Raw genomic sequence first — 12000 nt, 5'->3', positions numbered from 1 at the left:
TTTGAGAGATTTTAGGAAAGTCTGAAGCCTGAGCCAAGACAGGCCACTGAAAATTGTTTCAGTGGTCCTGCAAGTTGGTGGGTCAGGGTCTCTGGGAATCACCAGGGTGAAGCTAAGAGCCTTAGCCAGGCTGATGGAGACTCAGATATGGAGCCTGCCTGCTGACTCAGAAAAGGAACAATGGCCTCTGCCAGCACTTCTGTTTGGGAGAAATATGCCCTTCCAGCTCTTGCCCTTGAGGCAGACAGTTCTGTTCTTCCCTGTATGTCCCTGGTGCCTTTCAAGTTGCTGCCTCAACACTAGAACTCAGAGGGAGTGAGTCCAAGTAAGTTCATGCATTGAACCTTTAAGGGGAATATATGGTGCTCCAGCTACCCTCAGTCTTACTCAGCCACAATCCCTACTGGTTTTTATAACCAGAAGTTGTGGGGTCTTCTCTTCTCAACACTGAAACCTGAGGTTGGGAACCTGATGTGGGGCTGGGAGCCACCACTCCTCAAGGAAAACCTCCACAGCCAGGATATCCCTCCCAGTTTTTATCTGCCACTTGTGGGTGTTGGACCAGTTTGTTCTGTGTCTCTGTTCCTCCTACCAGTCTCGATATTTCTTCTTGTTTATACCCTTAGCTATAAAATTTCTGTTTTGCTAGATTTCAGGCAGTTCTGAATGATGGTTGTTCCTTAGTTTACTTGTAATGTTGTGTAATTGTGGAAGAACATGAATACTGCACTTACTAATACCTACATTGCCATCTTTACCGGAAGCCTAATTTTACTCTTCAGTATCTTCTGTTTGATTGTTATCTTCCCCACATTCCTCACCACCCACCCCCTCAACACATATACTGGATAAGCAGGCCCACTGGTGATTGAGCAACCTGTGTGTGAGGTGTGCTGGAGGCCTGGCCTGGGCTGAGCTGGACTTGCTTGCAAGATGCCGGATGTGAGACCAAGGGGCCACTTGCTGGGAGGAATGGGTCACTGGGGTGTCAGATCCCGGTTAGATAGACAGTTGCAAATGGGAGGAGCCTAGGTCTGAGGAAAACTGAGATGGATCTGAGGGACACCATCCGGATGCTGAGGCAGAGTGTACGGAGCACTTCCGGACTGGAAGCTGGATGCTCTTAGTCATGTTCCTGCAAGTGGGCATGTTAGGAGTAGGAGTAGAGAAGTATTCCTTTCTTGAAGGTACCACAGAACACATTGATGGAAATTATATTTTCAGTCCCTCTGAACAAGCAAAAATATTAATTACATGCCTCATGTTATAATATGTTCAGATTATAAGGTGGAAAATCCAACAAATGTAACTGGAAGATAAATGGCTTTCAATGAACCTGATATTCACAAATGAAATGGCTTCATACTAACTCTATTCTAATGTGCCTGAAAATTAGAAAATCAGACTTGAGGCTGCATTATCTGCAATGCCTCTGCCGAAGAAAGCAGGAAATCCAGTGAAGACATGAAAAAGAGGAAGAGGGGAGATAGGGAAGATTCAGGAATTATGCATTCAGTTCTGCTCTACAATTCTGGCTGACAAAACAATCAGGAATTTTGGGGGTGGTTAAACTTGTGTGTTCCCAGGGCAGAGGGAGTGCCTTTGAAAATTCAGCTCAAGTTTACAGTTCATCCCCACCCAGGAAGCTGGGATTCCAACCTCTAATGATAATAAAGCCCAAGAACTGGTGGTAAAAGTGAGTCAGGGGAGGGCTGTAATTGCTTAAATGTATTTCTTACTTTAAGTCCTTTTTTTTCTACATCCCATCCTAGATCTACGGAGGCCCTGATTTCCAGTCTCCCAGAATAGCCCAGCTATGTGCCCGGAGATCATCTGAGAATCCCATGCAGGTCTCCAGCACAGGAAATGAGCTAGCAATCCGATTTAAGACTGACAGCTTCATAGGTGGGAGAGGCTTCAATGTCTCATGGCAAGCAGTCCCAGGAGGTGAGTGAACCAAAGAGAAATCTATAGGTACTGAAGCCGAGCCCTTGTTAACTTTCATGAAATGAGTGGACAGATGTGTGAAGGCTATATCCTGACAACTCTGTGACTTCCCAAAGGGCAAATACTGCTTTGGCATATACTGTTCCCTAAAACATGGGATAGAGTTTAACTTCTGAAGAGTCACAGTGTATGTGAAAACAAGGAACATATGTGAATCCATGGTGAGAGCAGGAGTGGGGTGATTGGTCAGATTCACTTTCTCTCTAAGGACTTGTGCCACCTGTTCACCAGCCTCCAACAGCAGCGTCAGCAAAGTGCTGAATTACTTCATGCCACAGTTCAGACCTTTGGATTTGGGCAAATGCCAAAGCTGTAAATGTTAAATGAGTGAAATCCATGGAATTACCAGTTGTCAGACAGTGACATTCTGCTTAAGAATTTAGTCAATCTGAATAAATTACCCATTGCACATAGTTTAAATAAAAAAAATTAATGCATAAAATATTTTAGCAAATGTTACCCCATCGAATGACTCATAAAGGTTGAATTTATTGAATATTTACTAAATGCCAGGAACTTCCCTAACTATTCTATAGGATCATCTCATTTCATCCTCACGACCACCCTGTGAGGGAAGTTCATTTCATATATTCTTAATAGTAAAGAACAAATCAAAGCTTAGAGAAGTTAGTGACTTCTAGAAAATACCAGAGCAAAATATAACCTAAAGCTACTTAATGGTCCTACTTTTACAACTTTAAGGTAATATAATAAGTATATCATACATGTATTTCCAGGAGTCAATAGCATATGAATTTAATGAGAATTATAAATATGTATTATTTAGATTACCCCCAAATGATTTGCAGTTATTAGAAAATAATACTGAATTTTTCCATTATTGGTTTATATCATCATCAATCCAAGAAATGATGGGTCATACAGGTAAGAATTGATAAATATTTGATAATGTCATAAGAATAAACAAACTGAATAACTGTACCAGGTCCAGAATATTAAATTTTAGAAAGCAGATATTAAATTACTTATAAAAGCATATATCACTAAATTATTTAAAATTCTTGAAAGGAGATGTGTTCCTAAACTTTGCTACATTTTTAGAGAACCATGGTGAGCTACTTAATGGCTTTATGAAAACATGATTTCATTTGCACTTTTCAGTATTTTAAAAATAAATCTAGCATCGGTATTTAAATTATTTAAAGTATTTTCTTAGTTGTATTTCTTTGTTTTGTTGGAATGAATGAATTAATGGTGGATATTCACATCTTCAAAATGTTTAGCATAGACTACATAAAAGTGGTAGCCAAACAAAATAGCAGCCAAACAAAATAGCATATTGTCCTATGCTACCAGGTTATGGGGTAAAGTTTTATGGATCAGGGATTCCTCTCATTATTGAATTGGGTTTCCTACCTACAGGTTGTGGTGGAATTTTCCAGGCTCCCAGTGGAGAGATTCATTCTCCAAATTACCCCAGTCCTTATAGAAGTAACACTGACTGTTCCTGGGTCATTCGAGTGGAAAGACATCACCGTGTTCTCTTGAACTTCACTGACTTTGACCTTGAACCTCAGGATTCTTGTATTATAGTAAGTAACAGAAATTTCAAGCATTGTGTGGAGTCAAACCTGGGTAAAAAACATTGCCATCTGAGTATATTTAGCAAATATATTAGTTATGGGTGTTTTCAACATTAAACCATAGGAAACCTACAAACTGGCAACTTAAAATATGAAGACATTTATTTTTTTTACTTATGTACAAATCAGAAGGTAGAAAATCCCAGGATTGCTGAGAAACTCAGTTGCTGCTCTGCTGTTCTTAGTGTACTGCCTTTTCACTTTGTGTTTGTTACCTCATGGTCAAAAAATGGCTGCAGCAGCTCCACACATTTTGTATGCGTTCAAACCTGGGGAAAGGGAGAAGAAAGAGTGTTAGTTGTTTCCATTTTGTATTTTGTTAATCAAGAAAGGGAAATTTGCCCTGACTGGTGTGGCTCAGTGGGTTGGGCATCATCCCATAAAGCGAAAGGTCACTTGTTCAATTCCCAGTTGGGGCACATGCCTGGGTTGCAGGCCAGGTCCCCAGTTGGGGGCATGAGAGAGGCAACTGATTGATGTTTTTCTACCACATCAATGTTTCTCTTGCTCTCTTTCTCTCTCCCTTCTGCTCTTGCTAAAAATAAATAAATAAAATCTTAAAAAAAAAGAAAAATTTTCATAGAAGCCCCCTTACATATCATTGTCCAGAATTGGCTGCAATAGACACCAGGAAAGTATATTTGGAATGGAGGAATAGATTTATCATAACTTTGAATCAATTTTTTTAAGCCTTTGGGAGTTCTCACAGGATTCTACTTTTCTTGACATCAGTATCTCTATCTGCTATTTGAACAAATCAGTGTCTGATAGGACAGAATATATTGGGAGATTGGGGTGGAAGATAAGGGATATGGCTATTAGTTGATTAGATGACAAAAAGGTTCTCTTATTGCCAAAAACTTTAATACATTCTCGCCTGTGATTAATGCTAGGTGCTTAATTTATGATTGAATAAGGTTTATTTTGAGGCTTTCTTTTTGGTTTTAATTTAATTATTTTTAACTAAAGGTTTTCCATCTTTTATTTGTATTTTTGTAATACTTTATTAAAATGCTAACCTGATTTTCCTAGCTAATGTATATTTCTATTTAAGTTTCTGGACAGATTCTTACGTGAACCCCAACTGGCTAGCTTTCAAATTTAACTCAAGGGAAGTCAAAAATTGTTTTACATTTTTCAAAGTAGCCCAATCCAATGGCATAATTTTAAGTATTTTTTTACAATATTAAGTCATTAATGTACTTAAAAGTTCAGAGAATTATGACTATATATTAACCTTCTAAATGAATCTTCAGAATCTAAATTAGCAAAGCGTCATGCAAACTTAAGGTTTAGGATGTCTGCTTTATGTAATGGTACCTCAGACAAACTCTCCTGACAAAGACAATCTAAAAATTTTGGATGATATTTAAAAACATCTTCGTAAGTGCAACACAGACCTCACACATAGTGAGAAATTCCAAGCTAACATCAGAGTGAGATGGGAGCCTAGTACTTGGGACTGCTTTTGTCCACTGCACGCGCGCTGATCCTGAAGGAGCTGGCAGCACTTCAGAGAGCCTCTCAGGGCAGAAGGAGCAACGTTTCAGTCCAGGGCCTGAGTAGAGGGAGCCCCTGGTAAACTCTCCTGAATTCCATGTGAAATGAATGTAAAACAGCCTTCACAGAAACTGCATCTCAGCTTCAAGCCACCTGAGGGGCCCAAAATCTGAAGCCATAGAATGAGAGGAAACCTGTAATGCTAATACATTTAGGCATTGGACATCCAGTCAAAATAATTAAAAACCTTCAGAGAGAGATAAAAATCATCCTACACCTCATTTCTACTGATAATTTTCTCTATACAATGGCCGGTACACTGTCAAAGATATTCAAGCACATGAGAAGACAACAGAGCACAAATGAGATGCAACATTGTTTATTAACAGACAATGGAAACAAATGCACCCATATTCCAGACACTAAAATTACCAGGCACAAGTGGTTAAGTAACAATGGTCACTAAGCTTAGGGAGGTAAAAGTAAAAATTTTAGCAGGGACTGCAAACTATAAATAAGTGACATTGCAAGAAAAAAAGAGAATTAACTGAAAATTTGTAATTGGATAAATACAGTAAGTAAAATTAAATTCTCAGTAGAACTTTATTTTTGACATATTAGACAAATTGGACAGAGATGAAGATATAAATAGTGAGCTGAAAGAGAAATCAAAAGAACCTATCTGGCAAAAAAAACATGGATAAACAAAAGGATAAAAAATACAGAGGAGAGGTTAAGATACATAGAGGACAGATATAAAAGGATATAACATACATTCAATTGTAATTCCAGAAGGGAAAAAGAGAAAATGGAGCAGAAGCAATATTTGAAGAGCTAATAATTAAGACTTTTCTGAAACCGATGAAAGACATCATTTTACAGAAACAAGAATTCCAATGAACCCAAACAGTCAAGAATAAAGAATAAAGAGAAGGACATATTATTTTTAAAAAATAAATAAAGATAAAGAAAAAATGTTACATTCAGCCAGGGGAGTAGGTAGGTGGGAGAACGGCTTACCTTTTAGGAGGTGGCAGACTGAATGCTGACTTTTCAATAGTGATAACTGGAAGCTAAAAACAGACAATGGGATAGTATTTTCAGTTTGAAGAAAGAAAGTAACTACCAACCAGGAACTCTGTACTTTCCTAAATAGCCTTTTAAAATGAAGGCAAAATAAAGCAGAGAAGCAGGAGAGGGGGCCTTCAAGTTTGAGTGGGCCAAAGAAAAACTACCTCATAGTTTTGCCTGTGGTGCACATTTCTCCATCACTTGTTCCCTCCCTCTGTATGGTGCCAGCTAAAGTTTCTTGTCTTTGATAAAGTCCATAAACCATAGAATTCAACATATAATGGTGTGTGAACAAAACAAAGCCTAGGTCAAAGGCACACGCAGCATGGAAGCATTATTTCCCTCCTGTGGTCATGAGTAGGATTTTCTACCTACCCGACATATAAATATACAGTGTGGCTTTTCTATTCACTGCTGCCGTATCTCTGCATGCAGCTGGGCTGGACTTAACTGCAGCAAGAGAGAACAGATTAGAGGAAGTGAAACCTCAAATACATCTGGTCACAGGCATGGAGATAAGAAAATAAACCCAAAGACAGGTGCTGGGAGGAGTCCCGTGTGGCAGATAAGGTAAAGTACAAAAAGTAATAGTCCAAACAAGTTGTTGGAATCAGGGAGTCCTGCATGCAGTGGCTGGAGTATCCCCACCCGTGGGCAGATGTGGCATTCAGAAGCTAAGGTCACTAAGCACTTGAGTGACACGTTGATATACAACATGAACTACACCAGCGATGTAAGACACCACAGTACTGTGGTTAAGAAAGCTAGCTCTGTGGTGGGGTGGACCTGGAACAGAGTCTGAGTTTTTGCCATTTTCTACCTGTGTTGCCTAGAAGACAGTTAATTATTCCACTTCAGTTTCCTTAACTATGAAATGGGGATTGTGCCAGTTTGTTGTTGGGATACCTGAGATGATGCAAGTGACCTGCTTGTCATACAGAAAGTTGGCAATTTGTGCTAGCCATGATCCTACTGGTGCTGATGAGGAGTACGCTCAGAGGCATGTTCACCTGGCCCTGAAGAGAAGAAGATGGCGTGAGCTGTTAGGAAGGGCAATGGCCTTAGGAGCCAGGACTTCCCACTTGTGATCCCAGGCCTCACGGTCTTCACTAAAAGAAGAGTCTACCTATGATTCTCTGTCATAGCATAGCACCTAGCATTTAGCGGACCCAGCACTCAATAAATTGTAATAATAATCAGGGGAAGGCAAGAATGATTCATTTAGGCCTGGAAGCCAGAGAAGGTTTCACACTGAAGATGACATTAAAGTGGCAGAATTTCCATGGTGGAAATGTGGTGGTGAGGCCTGGAGAGGAAGCCTTAGGGAAAGAATGAGGGAAATTGGGCACCGAGGTATGAGCATGCACGGACGTTTGGGGATAGGAAAGGACAGTGTGTGCCTGGAGTGTAACTATGTGTTGGAGAGCATGTGGAGACCAAGGGTCTACAGGACACATCCAAGTTGGACAAACTCTTTTTTTTTTAAATTATTTTATTGTTCAGTTATAGTTGTCTGCATTTTCTTCCCACCCCTCTATCCCACCCCAGCCACACCCACCTCCCTCCCCTGCTTCTACCCTCCCCCTTGGTTTTGTCCATGTGTCCTTTATAGTAGTTCCTGAAAATGTTTCTTCCCACTGTCCCCTCTTCCCTCCCCTCTGGCTGTTGTTAGATTGTTCTTAACTTCAATGTCTCTGGTTACATTTTGTTTGCTTTTTTTCTTCTGTTGATTATGTTCCAGTTAAAGGTGAGATCATATGGTATTTGTCCCTCACCTCCTGGCTTATTTCACTTAGCATAATGCTCTCCAGTTCCATCCATGCTGTTGCAAAGGGTATGAGCTCCTTCTTTCTCTCTGCTGCGTAGAATTCCATTGTGTAAATGTACCATAGTTTTTGGATCCATTCATTTGCTGATGGGCACTTAGGTTGTTTCCAGTACTTGGCTATTGTAAATTGTGCTGCTATGAACATTGGGGTGCATAGGTTCTTTTGGATTAGTGTTTCAGGGTTCTTAGAGTATAATCCCGGCAATGGAATTGCTGGGTCAAAAGGCAGTTCCATTTTTAGTTTTGTGAGGAAATTCCATACTGTTTTCCACAGTGGCTGCACCAGTCTGCATTCCCACCAACAGTGCACTAGGGTTCCCTTTTCTCCGCATCCTCTCCAACACTTGTTTGTGGATTTGTTTATGTTGACCACTCTGACCGGTGTGAGATGGTACCTCATTGTGGTTTTAATTTGCATCTCTCTGATGGCTAGTGATGCTGAGCATCTTTTCATATGCCTCTAGTCCTCTGTATGGACAAACTCTTTTATGCTCTGTAAAGAATTTGAAATAATCCTATAGGTAGTATGGGGTTGATGAAAGTTTTCTGTAAAACAGAGGAATAATATACTCAAAGCCACTCTTTATAATGGAAACAGGCAGTTGTTACATATAACACGGTTGGCAGAGAAAGAAAAATGAGATAAAGGCTCTTTGGGAAGCTATGGAGAAAGCTCAGGCAGTGCCTTGGGGATGGAAAGGCCATGTGGAAAACTCTTAGAGTGGTGTAGTCACCAAAATGTCAAGGCTAATTCCATGGTGGAGGGTGGGCTGGGTGATAGAAGGAGAAGAGGTAAGACTGTTCTCTAGAAGAATAGGTGAATGGTGATGCCGTTAACTAAGTGAGAAAGGAGTAGGCTACTGAGGCTGGACACTTGAGCTTGAAGGTCTGCACTATGTCCTTTATATAGTTCAACACTTGAATTCAGTGCTCTGGAAGGTGTGTGAGCTGGCCATACCCATCTGAGGATGATTTCTGTGTAGTCGGCTGGTTGTTCACCTCACAGAAGTAGGTGTGGCCACTTATGGGAATGTTTTGTAAAGAAAAAGGGCCAAGTACACTCCTTTGGAAACACCACCATTTTAGGGGCAGATGAAGGAACAGAGGAGAAGGAGACCGAGGAAGGATACGCAGAGAGGTGGGTTGAGAACCGGAAGAGAGTGGTAGCATAGACTGAAACAAAGCCACTGGATTTGGTCTTTGATGACCTTGTAAGAGCCAGGGTGGTGTGCGTCGTAGTGGGAGACTGCAGATCACGGTGGGTGGGTTAGGAGGTGCAGGAACTTCTTAGCTTTTTCCCAGAACTATGGAAGTGATTGATATAGAGGGAAAGTAAGATCAATGGACAGTTATTTTTTTTAATGATGAAAACTTAGGCATGTCAAAAAAGAGAGGTGCTGGTGGAAACAGAGCAACTGAATGTAAGAGGTAAATGGAATGAATAACTGGTGAAGGCATGTTATCAGGGCAGAGACCTAAAGAAGAGACAGATCGGTCCCATAAATTTCATATTTTCGGAATGAGAAACTGGAACACACACTTGTCCATAAGACATTATTGACTTGCAAATTTATTTATATAGAAAATTGCATAAATCATATACAAACTAAATCATTTTTGTTTTTACAATTTAAAGTCACCCGTACCACAAGGTAAAGGACGGTGGAAAGGGACTGTTCAGGTAAATCGGGATGGAGATCTGCGGTGGATGGTTGCCAAGTGGACTCAATTATGGAGATGGCAGGTCGGCAGCAGTCTGGAGCCAGGCAGGCAATGCCCTGGCAAGGCCGGACGCTTGGCTCCGAGTTGCGGTTGGTTGTCCAGGGATTCATGAAGGCAGGCACTGAGGCACCAGCCGTCCAGTCTTCAGAGCTAGATGGACACTGGATGTGAAACGTACCTTAAAGTCCAATATCGTACACAATCCCTCTGCAGTTCAGTTCGTACAAAGCCAATCATTCATTCTGGAGACATGCAAGTTAATTTCATGCTCCTGTTGCTTAGACAGAGTCATTAGCACAGAGAAAAACATTTAGCTGCCAGTAATGCTGCCAATAGTGTTTGTGTTCATGGAATTTTTAATAGACCTCAATACTACTTAATACCGAGGAAAATTGTGCTTGGAGGAGACCAGCCTTTGTGATTTTTTTAACTCCCACAACAATTTGGATTGTCAGAAGTAGAAATGTTAATTTTAACAGTCACTATGGTTAATAGTCAGGAACACATAGATACATAGAACGTTAAAGTTGGAAGAGGAGAGATTAGAGATAATTTACTGTCATCTCCTGATTTTAAAAATAAGAAAACTGATGTCCAGATGGGTCAGCATCGACACCAGGTAGAACTTCATAGCAGGATCAGCACTAAAATGTAAGCAAGCCTGAAGTAGGAATAAGTATTTTGGTAAAATATAAAAATTATAGCCTATGTAAAAGGAACTGAATAGTAGAATATAGGACAACTGGGAAAATACGGAGAGAAAATCAAATTAGTGTTACTTTGGAACCATTGTGAATTCTCTTTAAGATGAACCCAATATAAGGAAAAGTGTTAGGATTTCAAATATGGAGTGGATGGTGTTGGTGCTTTGAAGTGGGGTGGTCTGCATTCCATCCATTCAACCTGTGGTGTCAGCTAAGGGCTGGGTACTGCTGGGCACCAGTGTCTGTGCATGGTACCTCCACTCACTCTCTTCATGGCCTGGGGACCTTACATTTCTCATTTATAAAATTGAGTGCCTGGGGGCCCAGGCGGGAAGAGAGAAACTAGTGAGGGGTTCCTGTTTGGAGTTGTATTTATGGGTAGGAAGAGAGCAAGGTGGGAGTTGAAGGGATGGACACTAAGGGACAGGTTATGTCAACAGTGGGTTCATTCCGGAGGTCACCATCATACTCACACACACTAAAGCTCTGGTCACCCTGTGGGCCCAAGTCCACCAGGCATCGGGCAGGAGAATAACTACACATTCCACTTGCTATACAGGAGAGAGCTCTTCCTATAGTTGGCCTGATCCCCGGGGGTCCTAAGTAGAGGGAGGGTAATGCCATGGGCAGTCCCAAGCCATCACAATTGGTTTCATGGAACTAAAGGCAAAATTCAGCAAGTGGAAGGAAGGAATGAACATTTTAAAATGGAACAGTAATACACAACCTGCACCCCTTCCCATTCAACCCACAGCAGCAGTCTTTGTATTTCAAAGACACCCGTCTGCACAATGCATGGACTACTAATAGATGCGTGGCTGAAGAGAGGAATACATTTTTGCTGTCTCTGCTCCTGCAGTGATCAGTGGAAAATTGCAGATGACACATTTGGGAATATGCTGTGTAGAGTTCACTCCCTGGCACAATTACTGATAGACAATCTCACTCTTTCCAGCCACATGAGAACTTAGATAATATCACAGACGTTCCTTCTCTAGGATTACATGCTGTTATAATGAAAAAAGAGAGAAACTAAATTTTCTGACTTCTTTTGAAATGGTGATGGCATCATGGAGTGCTAATGACAGTGCTCGACTTGCACTCAAGTTTCAACTAATTTGGTAATGTGTTTGCTCCGTGCCTTTAGAGTGGCCAGTTTAATTAACCTCCGGTGTTCTGCTGCCGAATGACCGCATTCTTGTTCAGCCGCAGTGGGACCCACTGGTCAGGCTTGACTCTGTATGGTCAATGTGAAAATGGCTCCATTATGTTTCAGGAAGGCTGAGTTTTAAAGTGACCTCTGACTGATAGTTTAATTGCTTAATTAGAGTCTCTCTGCTGAGCCTCAAATTCATGTAGCCTCACAAGCTCTTTTTGATCTCTGGGAAACGCTGCTTGCAGCTCAGTGGGAGAGTGGGAGAGAAATCAACTCAGCAGCACCAGGGGGCCCCTGGAGACTCCGACCTCTGAATTCAGCATCCTCTTGCTCAGCACAATGGAATGTCTGCCTTGTGAGAATTTGTAAGAAACAGATAAAAGCAAGCAGACCACAGTCCGGAGCCAG

At 41.1% G+C, this 12000-nt stretch overlaps 1 protein-coding gene across 1 annotated transcript in view; it reads left to right on the top strand.

Moving 5' to 3' along the window:
- Positions 1–12000, top strand: part of CUBN (cubilin) — a 244855-nt gene that overhangs the window by 108956 nt on the left and 123899 nt on the right. The window contains exons 30-31 of the mRNA XM_024575816.3: positions 1773–1947; positions 3391–3560. Of these exons, the coding sequence (XP_024431584.2) occupies positions 1773–1947; positions 3391–3560 (345 nt within the window). The remainder of the gene's footprint in view (positions 1–1772; positions 1948–3390; positions 3561–12000) is intronic.

This window comes from Desmodus rotundus, chromosome 4 (assembly GCF_022682495.2).
Source record: "Desmodus rotundus isolate HL8 chromosome 4, HLdesRot8A.1, whole genome shotgun sequence".
Taxonomy (NCBI): domain Eukaryota; kingdom Metazoa; phylum Chordata; class Mammalia; order Chiroptera; family Phyllostomidae; genus Desmodus; species Desmodus rotundus.
This window is presented reverse-complemented; position numbering and strand designations above follow the sequence as displayed.